We start from the raw sequence: 14,967 nt of genomic DNA, 5'->3' as shown, positions 1-14,967 counted from the left end.
TTTTGAGTAAGTTGCGATCTTGAAAACGGCGACTCTCAGTTTTGCATGAGAATAAGATGACCAAAGCAAGCGGACTTAAAAACCCAAAATCTGAACCAAGCTTTTGGGCTCTCTTTTTTTTAAATAAGTCTTACAGACAAAAAAAATCTTTTAATTTAAAAATCAAAGTTTTATTCCTCGGGCATTTTTCAAAATTACGGCTCGATTGGGGACCACAAGATTATGAACTTGGTCAACATCATTGTACGAGGCCACTCACATGGGATACAGAAATGCGCCTTCAACCCACTCCGTAATAATAATGCAAAATTCTGATACCACTATTCGTGCGTCACGACAGCCATTTTGCATACCCGGCTAATTGAAGGCAAATCATTGGCCGAGGCATCAGGGCACGAACTACGAATTTCAGCAATGTAATACGTAATTTTCGGGAGCAAAACGGCTCGTTAATCAAATAACATCAATATGCGTATTTCAGAGAAATTTTTAAATCCTCATTATGAACATAAAAAAGTCAATTTCCATTCTACACTGGATCTATGGGCGGAAATAGCAGGGGCTGAGCCCCCCCCCCCCCCCCCCACAATTCTGCTCGGCCCCTTCCAAAAAATGTCAATGTTCCAAGCTACTAATTAGCTTTGAGGTAAGAGGCATAGAGAATGTAATAAATATGAGCTTAATCTTAATATAATCGATCAAAGATGTCAGAAGATGAAAATACTCGCAAAGAGGTCAGCTTTCTCCGAGTAAGGAACGTGGAAAGTAATTTGACCGGTTGTGGTTTTTCGCGCGTTGTAACGTAATTTCTGTCATCCGTATTAATTCCATTTAATTTGTCATTGAGAATGGCTTAAAATTCCTCTCAAGGCGTTCCAATTTTCAAAAACTTTCCGGGGGAGGCTCCCGCCTTTTGGACCCCCCTCTGCAGCTGAGGAGTCCCCTACACCCCCCTTAGCTCAAGTTGTATAGCCTCCTGTAACGTCCTCCCCCCCCCCCCCGGCACAGAAAAGTCCTAGTTCCACCCATGACTGGATCCACACCTTAATGTTCAGAGGTAGATTGTAAATTAATTGCAGAATAACGTGTGAAGTCTTTTATTATAGAAAATAGTCTTTTCGAAAGAAACAGTAACAAAGTTTAGTGTATAGTATATTCATGTGGGTACAGGAAATGATTTCAACGGATGATAAAATAGTAAATTTTCAACGTAACTTAGGAATGAAATACAATCATTATTATTTAAGGACCAGACTCAAAAAGAAACAGAACGGAACGACCAACGAAATGATTTCGAGGAGAGGTTGGTCTAAAGTTAACGGATTCGTCGTTACTGGCGGAAGTTATAAATTTAAATCATCAACATATTCATTTAAAACGTAATAAAAAAAGTGAGACAGCTTACTTCAAAGTCTTGGAATTTTATTTCAATCCATTCTTTTTTTCACTGGCTCAAAAGAAAACGAGCGTTAAATGTCCAAATCGCCGAAGATTTTAGTCAATTTAGATCGGATTTTGAGAGTATTGACAGACTTTAAGTCACCCTCCCAAAAAACATTGCCAATGATTATCTGAGGACACTGGAGACCAGTGTCGTTTGCTGCATGAGTGTAAGAAAAATGATGTCTCATCTTTGGAGGTGAACTGTCATTTGCATATGATTCATTGCTTGTAAATTGCAAGGATTTAAAAATAAGAAAGGCAGAGCATCAAAATTTTACGATTCACACATGAGTTCCACACAATGGACCACTAGACAAGGTACGAATTTCAGCATCCTCATTCATGTTTCTTCACCAAAATTTCACGTGAAGCACGACGCGCACAACGAAACTTACTGAAACCAACTCCTAACGGAGATATTAACATTTTTATTTCACATAGGCTACGAGGAATTTGAACTGCCCGCTCACAAGAAACTCCAAGCTCTACGTGAGTCAAATCGTGCACTGCAACGGTTTCAGCAAGCTTCTCAATCGAGCAATGTTCATTTTCCACCATGAGTTGTTCAAACTATAAGCAATTTGCTACAGCTGAGCCAAAGCGTCAAGATTAAGGTTGCCAGATTTTTATATCGCAGAGACTGTCATGATAACGTTTAGCGCGCGATGTGAGTCACGTAGAGCATTGAGTTTTCAAGGCGGGAGGTTTGAATTCACGCATCAAGAATCATTAAATATCTTCGTAAGGAGTTGATTTCGGTAATTTTCGTTGTGCGCATCGTGACTTACGTGAAATTTTGGTAAAGAAACATGTATCAGAAGGCTTAAATTCGAACCTTGTCTAGTGGTCCATTGTTACCGAGAGGACAACATTTCTGATCAAAGAAAATACAACTCCTGAATTCTAACTATTCCAGTCCGGAAAATTGTTTTCTGGCCTATCTTAAAAATTGAAGGCAAAATTGTATGCTTTACCTCCATACCCCATTTGTGTTAACTCAGCATACTTAGAAATTAAATTTCCGTCGGGAAATGCCACTCACTGAACTAATCACAGTTTAAGTAGGTAAATTTTCACGATTGGACACCTACTTGAGCATGAAGTTTTAGGGGAATTTGTGAAAATTTTTCTTTGAATTTTTCAGAGAATTTTATTCGTAATATGGATCTATATTGCCAGAAAACTTCAAAAGAAAATATTCGTGCCACTCCTCAAAAATCAAAATGTTTATCAGAGGAAATGAAGCAACTTTCGAATGTTGACACGGCGTTTTCCCTTAGCACGGCGGTGTCTATAATACAAGGGGGCGGAAATTGGCCGAGCAGGTAAGTTAGCTGATTTCGAGATGATTTAAATGACATCAAGCATGTTTAGGCTAGGTTTGGATATCTTTTGCTCTTGTTTATCCATGACAGGAAGAGGGAGTAAAGCCTGGAGACGGATCGGCCGCTTGATGTGAAGCTCCGGGGAGTTGGGTCCGTTGGCGTAGGTCGTCCATGGCGACACGTATCCGCCGCTCCAAGAATGCGCCCGATTCGTATTATTCAAAGCCAGTGACATGTTTTTGAATCCGTTTGATCCCAAATTCAAGCTGTTGCTGATCAATGCATTCATTCGGTTTTGCTTATTCAGGTGGACTGAAAAAGAGTACATTATCATGAATTTGCAGGCACATGAGCAGTGAAAGTAAGAACTAACGCTGGTGACAATTGGCTCAAAGATCTGTTTTCCGAAAGACCACAGACCTATTAGCTGGCTGCCTAAAAGATTTCTTAGAGCTTTCTACAGCCGCCTTTACAATTTTTTACAGCCCTTCACAGCCGATGGTGAAAATGATATAGCTGACAACTGTAAGAGCTATAGCCGAGCGATAAACTATACAGCCCGGCTAGAGGAACTAGAGACCGGCTATATTATTTTCTATCGCTTTCTATCGCCTTCTATAGCCAGCTATAAGAACCCCTATGGTATTTTGGAACGCAACTCCTGAAGCCAAGTTTTACCATGGAATAATTTGTCGCAATTACACGTCGTTTTTTTAGAGAGGAATAAAGAACAAGACCTACATTAAAATACTTATCGCTGACCGAAATACGGGACCACGTTTGTGACGTCGCAAACCGCCCGTCATACTCCGTTTTTTCTATGGAAAACTAGTCTTCGGAATTTCTTGAAAACTCTCTTTATTTTTCTCCTCGATGGGCAGGATATACTCTACATGCACTTCAAGCCACGTAATTAACTTGTTTTCCTTCAAAAAAATAAAATAAGAGCATACATTTTGAAACACCGCAATGGACATGTGGGGCTCCACACAGTAGCCATCAATATGAAAAGTACGGCAAAAAATATCCCGAAACACGACGCGTGTGTACTTGATATCATATTTCGACGGTAGAAGTCCCAAATTACCTAGCTCGTTTGCGGTGTTTTAAAATCCCCGCTCTTCTTTAATTTGTTTAAAGGAGAACATATCAATATCATTCCTTAAAATTTTCACAGAATAACCTTCGGACAGGGAAGGAAAATCACGGAAGTTTTCAAGAATTAAAGTTGAGTAATTTTCCGTTTAAAAAATAAAGTATGACAGGAAGACTGCGACGTCCCAACCCTATGTGATTTGGGACATTCACCGTCAATTTGCTTGCTGGTAGCTCTTTCGTGCACAGAAGCCAATGACAAAACAATGCAGGTCGCACTTTGAAAAGCCTAAACGGTGTAAAACTAAAGTGTTCCTACTTATTATACATCCCTGCCCTGATAAAAATTGGCGATAGGAGCTGCGTTTCAAAATACCATAGGAGTTCTTATAACCGACTAAAGAAGGCTATTGAAAATCATATAGCTGGCTCTAGAAAGCGGAGCAAATCATATAGCCGGGCTATACGAAGCTATAAAAAAGTATACAGTCGGGCTGTAGTTCCTATCGCCGGGCTTTACACTTTTTCACCATTGGCTATAAAAGGCTATAAGAAATTGTGTAGAAATTCGTGTGCTTTGGAAATCATTAAGTTTGATACGAAACTACCTTTATATTTACAAAACACACATTATATTTTCCTTTAAAACATATTTTTTTTTTTTCATCAATTGAAATGAGAATAGTCCATACAGAGTATGCAAACATTTCAAAATCATGAGTTGAAAAACGCTGACTCCGCCAGATTAAATAATAGAGCCTAACACAAAGCGGAGCGACGACGCACTGGCGCCTACAAACCTAACAGGGATACTTCACGCATTGCGCAATGCGTGAAGTATCCCTGTTAGGTTTGTAGGCGCCAATGCGCGTTTCGCGCTGGCTGCTCGCCTGTCGCGCCGCAGCGTGCCACGCCACGGCGCTTAAAGCAACTGTTTCACACCGGAGGTATTGCACAGTATCATAAGAAATTGAAGGCTCTCCAACATATTAGGAATGGCAGGCATCCATCAAAAGTACGGAGCTTTCCTCGCAAAATAAATCAAGATACTGAGGTACAAAAAGAGAGCGGTAGTCCGAAAACTCACTAAGTCCTAGTATCCGTATTTAGTAACGTTTAGCATAAACTTTATCGCCTGGCTGTTGCTTAGTCGCCATCGGTTATAAAAGGCTTGTTCATCTGACAACAATGTCAGTGTCAGTGTGTATATTTTCTCATAAGAGGTTAATAAAAGTTTTCAGTCAGTCTTTGACATCCTGAATAATTGTCTTGGTATTTATTTATAATTACTACGTAATTATATATTTTTCTTATTAAAAACTAAGAAAAACAGGCTATAAGAAATTGTACAGCCGGCTACAGAAGCTATTGGAGATCTTACAGCCGGCTTTAGGTCTATAGTATTTTGGAACACACATTCTACTGCCAATTTTTACCAGGGTGAGCTTTCTACGTAGCATTATATTATTATGTTGGTAACGACTTAAGCCTCCTAATTTGTTGAACTTTGAAACTCAGGTATTGCAATATCCAAATTTTTTCAGCTACAAATTATTTTCAATTTTTCTATAGATTCAATCATTTACTTCATAGTTAATTATGTTTTATGAGGAAAAAACACCTATGATCAAAATTTTTCTAGGACGGTTCGCTTTTGCTTCATTTTTCCTATGTAGTAGGTCATTTTCTTTCATGAAAAACTCTGTGTACTTACTGAATGCTTTTGTTGAGTCTTCGTGAGCCCTACTCAGTAGCTCAGCGGCTCGTTTCGGTTTGAAATAATTGCCGACAAAATCCTCGTCTTCTTTTTCATTCGTATGCTAAAACAAAAAAAAAGTAATCAATTCATTATTAGGTACTGAATTTTGAGTAACAGAAAAATGTAAAAACTTATTCCCTGAGGCATAGCCGTAATATTTTTACTGCAGTTTCATTCTGCATTGTAGATGGCTACTTCTAAAATTTCATATCAAAGCGAAGTTTCATTCTGTGTCAGTTTCAGCAGGTGCGGAACTGATAAGTGCATCAAAATAAACAACCAAATGTTTGATGTATCATCTCACGCGTAAAAAATACTACAGCCAGGATAGCGTAATTGAATTCTTAAATTTTAAATTTAATAATTTGTTTACGTTGTTTTGCAGTGTAGTACGTTGTAGGTAATGCCACTGTGTGCGTTTGTGCATAATCATTTTTAAAAGATATCTCACATCTTTTTTATGACACAACCTCTGATTTATATGTAGGTCGAAGTGCCGTTTGATTATGCCTCTACCTGATTTTTTTTTTTTTTTTTTCCAAAAAACTGTAAGAATTGTGTGAATTATGATAATTTTGTACAGGAGGCTGTATTTTGTTCCTCATGTTAAACATATGAGATTATGGAATCTGACCTAAGGAGGACAGGACATAGGACAGTACAGCGCAAAGGTGTGCTTTAGTTGGGGAATCTACAAAAACGACCGAACGCCTGGCTTGGCTGGGACTAAAACTGCTCAACAACTGTGCGTGTTGCATAGTTAAAAAATGAAGGCGCGCTGACTTTCCATTTCGTTTGCCTTATTTCGTTTCGAGTTGCGGCCCCACAAACCGTACAACTCTGAAACTGACACGGATATATGTCAGACCTTGATTTCGTGCTCATAAGCGATGTGTACTGGGGTACTTGAACCTTTTTAAGGTATTTTCTTGTTGATCCTATAAATTCCCTATTCCCTAAATTCACGGAACTTACACGCTCTGGCGAGCTGTTGCGATCTGGAGATGAGAGCTGACTGTTGCGGCTGGATTTATCACTGTCCCCACCGTTGGCACTCCATTTGTGTTGATTTGTCATCCCATCCAGAGATCGAGACTGAAAACCTGTCACTAAAAAATAATGAAATCATTAATTGGACGTATTTCTATCAAACAGAACTAAGCGCCATAGGGAGAAGAAGGTAGAGGGAGGCTTGGATTCGCGGCGGATCCGGGCGTCGGGCTCATTCCGCCCTATACTTGAAATGCTTTTCCATGGCGCTTAGTTCAGTTTGACAGAACGCGCTATCCGGCATTCTAAATTCCCCAAAAGGAACTCAAATTGGTGCTTAGTTCCGTTTGACAGAAATACGTCCAATGGAAGTGAATTTTAACCACTACCATTGTGCTTTTAAAAAAAAATTTAAAAATGAAAGATATTTTAGTTATTTCAAGGATCCAAGGTCTCGTTAAAGGGTCAAAGGTCATGGTATTTCTCTTAACTTGGTGCCACAAAAATCTTACTCTATAATTTAAAATCACGAGAGTAACGCGTGACCCACAACGCCTGAGGCGCGAAGCGCTTTGGTGGTTTTGTCCGCGAAGTAGTCAGGGGGCGTACCCCTTGGTATGAATTAATGTGAACGATAAATTGATTCATTATTTAAAGTTTTGCCCTACGATCGGGAACTAAATTACATACAATTTATTAATTTTGCAACGCGCATTAAATCGGAAAGCAGTTTTGCATAAAACGTTTTTAGCGGAGGCTAATTACTACTTACCTGCTGGTGGGAATTTGGTCCTCTCATAAACTAGATCTGGAAGACGCCAATCTTGATAATCTTCGTTCCAAACAGCTTGAAGCTTGATTTTGTCCAAATTGCTGCAAAAAATAATCATCATTGTTCCTTGGATTAAGAAAATCACGAATGAAAAACGAGAGTCACTACTGGATTGATCGGAATTATTTGAATTATTTAAAATGAACATAAAGATTAAACTTACAATGAGTAGTGCATATTTTCACCTTAAATTGAGACGAGAAATACCCGATGAAAAACTCCGACATTGAAACTTCTTAGGAGTAATTTTGACCTGGCAGATCAGCAATACTTTAATAAATTTTGCATGAGGCCAGGTCTAGATCAAACGTGCCCATATTCTCAAAACACAGCGAGCTTATGCCATGAATCCCGTCAAGAGAATTTGAGACTCCTCATCATTAAGGCCCCCCCCCCCCCCCCAAGTTGATAGTGACTACGATTCCGGATGTTACATCAATTTTAGACGTATACCTCTCTCTGCGGGCTGGTTGTTGAAATTGGTAGACAAAGCTATAGACAAATATGACAATGAGGATATGGAAGAATCCTATTGGTAGAAGCGGGTGGTTGCAATGGACAAAGGAGGTAGGCAATAGACTTTTTATCTCCCTTAGTCTATAGGAACCCCCTCAACCCCCCTTCAACCGGAAGGATCACTCGACTAAACTCCTTATGTCCTCTTTATCTGTAGCTTTGCCTATCAATGTCAACAATCAGCTCGCAGCTCTGCGTGCAGGAACATGAAAATTCTTTGATTTTCAATCAGAGTAATGGGTCGTGGTCATGTCCGTGATTCCCTTTTTTCATTTGTTGAACGTGATCGTAGGAAAAGTCGTATAAAGCCGGAACACCGATGCCCATCTTATATCGAGGGAAAAAGTGGGGTTGACGAAGAGGGGGAGGCAAGCAACCAGTGGCGTGGCGTGAATTGCGATGTATCGATTGTTATGCCATTTAAACCTATGGTAAAGAATCGATTATTAAGGTGTTCGCTGCGAACACCCTGTTAATCGATCCTTTTCCATAGGTTCAAATAGCATAACAATCGATATATCGCAATTCACGCCACGCCACTGCAAGCAACAACGTCGCGTGTGAGATTGGCCGCGCATTTTTACGGTTTGCAAGACCCGAACTCGGTCGCCGATAACTCGATATCACAGCTTCAGCTGTAAAAAATACATCGCTTTTGTGTGATATCATGGCTTGTTTGATTTAGCACCTGTAAACCCGTATAATCTTTTGCACAGGCGTTTCTCCTCATAGTTTCCCCATTATGAAGATTTATTCTCATTAATAATGTTCACAATATCCATCGGAAGTAGTACTATGTTATCATCACAACTTGCAACTCCAGTGTCAGATCTCTCGCCAGTTCTGTTTCGAATTATTTTTGATGAGAATAAGAAGAAAAATAATTTCACCCCCATCCAAGTCTCCCACAATTATTTTAATATGAACTCACCGAAAAATTCTCCCGAAAAATATTTGGCATTGCTGTAAAGGCAGTATTATTACTTTTTAGTAAATGTATCTGTTACTGGCCATGAAATTTTTCAAACTCCTCAAGATTCTTTATGGTTTTTTTCTTTTACTCAAGCGTAATCGCTCCTCATATTTTGAAATTGTTTAATATTTATTTTCCCTCTAGTTTTTCACTGTCTTTCTATCATAATTTATTCCACTGTAATATATGAAACGATGTCCAAATTTATCATACACGTACCGGGGCATGCTTCATATAATTCGGATGAATTTAATCTACAAACAGTCAATGGAAACCGATAGCCGGATCTTGTGACTTACGAAAATGGAGCAATTCTATTGGTAGGCTACCAGTTATGAGGAATTGCTAAATTTCCGATTGGTTATAGAATCAGGCTGCATCATGCCTCTAATCAAAATTAGTCAGAAATCCAGTCAGTTTAATAATTTTGCTCACGAGCATATCTAATGAAATTGATTTACTTACGAGTAATTACATTCTTTTCGCAAGGTTGGCACAACTTTTTCTAAGATTTGGGACAGTAGCTTAATTTGGCGTTCCTGTTTTCGTATAGTCTCCAAGTAGTCGGTCCTCTCATTCTCAAATTCACTCTGGATGTCTGTTATTTCTCGCTCTAGAGCTTTCAGCTACAAATATAAAGGAGGAAAACATTGTTAATCAAGTGAAAATTAAATATTATGACATAGCTTGTTTTAATAGTTTTTCAAACGAAAATATGATTCATATCCTCCGTTGAAGATAACATAGAAGTGTCAATAAAAATGCACAGTTTTTAAATTAATATTATACCTGTTATTAATAACCTGAATTTAAGGTTCTCCTTCTCTTTTTGATCAATGTTAGAACATATGTACGGCATTTAATCAATGACATATCGACGGTGAAACTACCAAACCACGTATCTCGGTTTGCGACGTCGCAGACTTCCTGTCATACTTTATTTTTTAACTGAAAAACTACTTAACATCCAGTCTTGAAAATTTCTGTGATTTTTCCTCTTTGTGCGGAGAAAATTCCGTGAAAATTTCAAGGAATGATATTGATTTGGTCTACTTCAATAAAATAAAATGTGAGCGTAGATTTTTAAACACCGCAAACGAGATACGTGGTTTGGTAGTTTCACCGTCGATATAATTCGATACATTAAATTAAACACGAATGTAGATGAGCTCGCGCGGCCAACCAACTTGAGTTGGCCATTGTTTCGACGGGAGGCGTTCTGGACATATGCAGGGGTGCAGAATGTTCACGAAGCAACGACCGATCGGTCGTTCACGGACTGCGTTAACAGAGGGAAAATTGCGTAGTTCACAACCTCAAATATTGGATGATATGATATAAAATTTATTACGTTTTGTCAAAATGCGCTCCATTTTTGCGTCCACCGTTGAAAGTTGTGTGCGCACTCTGCCCCACGCTGCCATGCTAAGGAAAAACGCATACAGCGTTCTTCCATATCACGGCAATACGCATTTCCGAATAGCGTGCGCATCTCGAAACTTAGTCCTATTCGTTAGTCAAGAGCCGAGAGCTAGTGAGATCGAGTTCCGCAGTGAACGTGGGGAGACGGCGCAATGCTTGAAGTATTCCCGGAGTTTTGCAGGCGCTTCCCACGATCGTTTCTTCGCGTGAATCTCAAAGTTTCGGAAAACGTCCTCCGGAAAATGAGGTTTCTTCTCACAGATCCGGTCATAATCACGAAGCAACAAAACTCTCGCATTTCCACAACAATGAAAGAGTTGTAAGTCTCTACTCCACTGAATCGGAGAGTTTAACGCAGAGTAGAAAAGTTGGATGAGACGAAACGCGTATTCAGAGGTGAGGCGTAACATCAGAGGTATTCAATAACTTGGACATTTGAAATCGTAAAGTCTTTAACACATATACAGATCACTCTTTACATTCGACTGTCGTTATCACAGCTTGTCACATATAAACATGAATGATCCAAATCTGACACCTTCACTAAATCCAACAAATCTATTATCTATTAAAATTTTTATCTATTATTAATAAGGTTTGATTGGAACAACACCATTTTAATTTGTAAATTTGAATGAGAACCAATGGTGTTGTATTGAATATTTATTAATTACTGAGGCACCTTTCGGCTTACGCCATCTTCGGGGTACATATTCATCGGAACATAAATATATCACAGTTACTTTACACAAGTTACTCAGTTACTTTTGGACTTGATCGTAATTTGGACTTTTTGTATGATGTTCACGATGTATATATTGTTAAGCTTGTGACGACTATTGTAAAGTAACTGTGATATATTTATGATCCGTTGAATATGTACTCCGAAGATTATGTAAGCCGAAAGGTGCCTCGGTAATTAATAAATATTCAATACAACACCTTGGTTCTCATTCAAATTTACAAATCGACGGTGTAAGTCGGCAATCACATAACTCGGTTTGTGACGTTGCAGACTTCCTGTCATACTCCATTTTTTAAACGGAAAACTACTCAACGGCAATTCTTTAAAACTGCCGTGATTTTTCTTGTCTGTGCGAAGAGAATTCTGAAGAAACTTCAAGGAATGATGTCAATTTGTTCTCGTTTAAAAAAATAACAAAGAGGCGGAGATTTTCAGACACCGCAAACGAGTTACATATGTGATTGCCGACTTACACCGTCGAAATTTACTATTATTAAAAATGGCGTTGCTAAAAAATCTAGAAAATGTATTATCCTTGTGTGAGCGACCTTGTGTTTGGTTTTACGGAGGATCTCAGTCTTGGCCTGGAGCTGGTGTTGGATGTCGTCGTAGACCCCGAGGACGAGGTTGGGCCCCTGCTCGTCCTCGTCGGGTGGGACCCGGGACAGGACCTGGGCGAGGGCCGTGAGCCGCCGCTCGGCCGCCCGTTTCTTCCGGAGCCGACGCTCCCGCAACGCTTCGTCGTGCACCCGCTCCCCACCTACCATGCTCGCCTGCAACTTCTCCAGCCTGAAACACAAAATCCAGGACATTTCGTCGTGCCTCCCACCAAAGAACGAAAGTATACGGAAAAAAATAAATTGCTGATTCAACAATTTTATTGCTAAAAAGAGTGAGTGCAATGTTTCAACGTAGATTTTACAACAAAAAAATGCTACTCTAACCACATTGTAAACTAATTTAACCGCGGGGGTGGTTGAAATAGCATTTTTTCGTTGTAAAATCTACATTGAAACATTGCACTCACTCTTTTTAGCAATTGAATTGTTGAATCAGCAATTTAATTTTTTTCCGTGTACATTTCAATAATGCACTAAGAACCAAGTTACGGGCTTTATAGATATACCGTCCGGGTGCTGAAGCCGTAGTTTTGACTGCTCCGGGTGCTCCACCCGGAACTTGCGGCCTCTGAGCCTGGAGCGTGGACGGTAAGTACATATAGCCCGAAAATACGACTTTCACGGTCGGAGTTTTTTTTTTTTTTCAATGTGCCGAATTTCTCCTCGAAAATTGCATTTTTACTGAGAGAATCTTGGGCATCTCTAACTAACATTTTCACTGATTTGGACCGTGTTTAGCAGGAAGTAACCAAGCCACGTCAGCGCTGGCCAAATTTAACTGGGCAATTTAATTTTTTGCTAGAAAACATTTTTGCGGATCCCTTTGAAAATTTTCAGGAATTCAATTTGCAATACGCAGAAAATTCACGAAAATCCTTTTTTGTTCGAACACTTTGTTAACTAGATCAACACCCCCCATGAATTTAAAAGCACTAGAAGAACATTTTGAAAACAAACCTTTTTAAAATTTCTTGTTGAGCGGCGTTAAAATCCGGTTTGCTGTAAGAGAAAAAAAGAGAACAATATTCAATATCCTTTTAAATCATAGCTAGAATCAAAGTGCTTGAAATTATATACGAAGATAGCCTCATTATAATAGAAAATACACGCACTGAACATATGCAGGAGTCGAAGAAGATTTCCACACACAAAAGAATATCTTATTTGGTATGGTTAGAGATCACCGTTGAATTTATATTACATATGGAGAAAGAAGAAAAGAGATTTCTTTAGTCTTTCGACGTTTTAGAAATTTTGGTCGCATGAATTTCTACGTTTCAATGTGGCAACTATTTTAACCTTTTGGTAGCGAATGAGTATTATGAAGTTTTGAAGGAGCCTCAATATGGATATGCACCATATGAGTTTCTAAATGCCGTTAAAGAACACATAGCAGCATAATCTGTTGATCTGCGCTCACGTCATTCAAACACATCATATTAGCTACATTTTTCAAAGAAAGGCCAAGAGTGCCCATCTTCTAAATTGTACGACCATCAGTTGCGGTCTACACACAAGTCGTACAGACAGAGAAATGGCGCGTTTTGGCCATGGTTAAAATTCAATTATTTACTATTTATAAAATTACAAGAGTAAAGCGCGTACAACGCTTAGCGCATAATGCCCAACCGTTTCGGGGGGTTAGATCGCGAAGCGGTCAGGGGATGCAAGCCCTTCATTAAAATTGAAATTTCCTGCTAGAAAAAACAGGGAAAGTTTTTTGAGCACATACACCATTCAGAGGGACCTGTTTTTGGGTTGTAAGTGAAACTAGTTACAACTTATCAGGGAGCAGAAAATCAGCAGCACGATTGTTGAAAATGTCGGTTCAAGAATCAAAAATCTACTTATTAGACGGCGCAGATAGGACTATGTCTTCTCTTATCTTGCCAACATAGCCGGTTAAAGTTTCAACAATCAGGCTGCAGGAGGCTGCGCTGTTCTGATGATGGGGCCGTTTAAACTCAAAACGCGTCCTCAGTCACTTTAATGGGTCGTAGCTGGTAGTATTGCACCCAACAAGATATCTCTCGGATGAGAAACTGTACTTGAATGAGCTAGCTCCCTCCATCTCGCGACTCCCAATTGGACACATTTCTGCCGATAAGACATGATTTAATTTCTTGATAATTTCTGCGCATTAAGACATGAGCCCTGAGACCCATAAGAATGTATGCATAACAGGGCTCACGTTTTATTGCACATATTTCTGTTTGGCAGAAATACCTCCAAATTATACACTGAATTTGGATTCACGACGGCAAAATCTCCATCGATGGCTTTGTTTCGCTACATTACCTTTTGAGGGCTTTGTTCATTATTAGATCGTCCGTGTTTCCATTTAATTGAGTCTGAAAAATAAGAAGAAAAAACATGTTTAAATGGACCTGGACAAACACTTGTAGATCATTGTAAAAAAATCTATTGAGAGACTAAATTTTTTTCCGTCGGTCAGCTCGTATAAATTCAGTGTCTATACGTTATGAAGATACGTCTATGTGCAATTCAAACATGGATGGTTTTAACTTTGCGTCTTCTGAATATGTTAACCATCAGTTCATTTTTTTTAACCCTCGTTTGTTAAAGCAGCCACAAAAAACAAAGTACTGCTATGCTCAAACAGTTGTTTTAAAGTCGTGAAAACTGTGCGTATGGAAAATCGCGACAAGAGTGGGCTCTCTTCATTTGAATGATGTTTCGATCTCAGCGTGTAGAGTCGCCGCACGCCACACCATCGTGGTGTCGCATCATTTGGGTCGCTCAGGAGTGACGATTTAGGGAATTTAGAGCGCCTTCAATTATTCCTACACGCAACACGCACATCCATAGAACACGAATAGTTGCATTCAGCCGCTGATATTTAAACTACAAGTTGTTGCGTTCATTCGCGATGATAGCATCTGAAGGGGTATGCGAAAGGTGTTGTTGGCACTCTCGAAGACCATTACTTCACGTGCTAAAAAATTCCGTAAAATCTTCTAGGAGTTATGTTGATTCGTTCTCCTTTACAGAAGTAACATGAGAGTGGAGATATCAAAGACACCTCGAACAATATACGTTATATATAAACGTTTCACCGTCAATATCGATGGCCAAAGTGCGAAACCACATACTTTCGTTACGTCGTCAGACTTCCTGTAATACTTTATTATTTCTATGGAAAACTGTTGATTGTAATTCTTGGGAACTTCCTTGATTTTTCATTTCTGTCAGCAGAATATATTCTGTTTTCATTTCAAGCTATTAA

General features: G+C 39.2%; 1 protein-coding gene across 1 annotated transcript in view; it reads right to left on the bottom strand.

Annotated features, from left to right (window-relative positions):
- Positions 1-1,094: 1,094 nt before the first annotated feature.
- Positions 1,095-14,967, bottom strand: part of Kif3C (Kinesin family member 3C) — a 70,156-nt gene continuing 56,283 nt past the window's right edge. The window contains exons 9-16 of the mRNA XM_019047691.2: positions 14,019-14,071; positions 12,678-12,719; positions 11,649-11,889; positions 9,399-9,559; positions 7,385-7,485; positions 6,598-6,731; positions 5,578-5,683; positions 1,095-3,080 (exon numbers count right to left, since the gene is read on the bottom strand). Of these exons, the coding sequence (XP_018903236.1) occupies positions 2,794-3,080; positions 5,578-5,683; positions 6,598-6,731; positions 7,385-7,485; positions 9,399-9,559; positions 11,649-11,889; positions 12,678-12,719; positions 14,019-14,071 (1,125 nt within the window). The 3' untranslated portion in view covers positions 1,095-2,793. The remainder of the gene's footprint in view (positions 3,081-5,577; positions 5,684-6,597; positions 6,732-7,384; positions 7,486-9,398; positions 9,560-11,648; positions 11,890-12,677; positions 12,720-14,018; positions 14,072-14,967) is intronic.

This window comes from Bemisia tabaci, chromosome 3 (genome assembly GCF_918797505.1).
Source record: "Bemisia tabaci chromosome 3, PGI_BMITA_v3".
Lineage (NCBI taxonomy): Eukaryota > Metazoa > Arthropoda > Insecta > Hemiptera > Aleyrodidae > Bemisia > Bemisia tabaci.
Note: the sequence above shows the minus strand (reverse complement) of the source record. Positions and strands in the feature narration are given on the sequence as shown.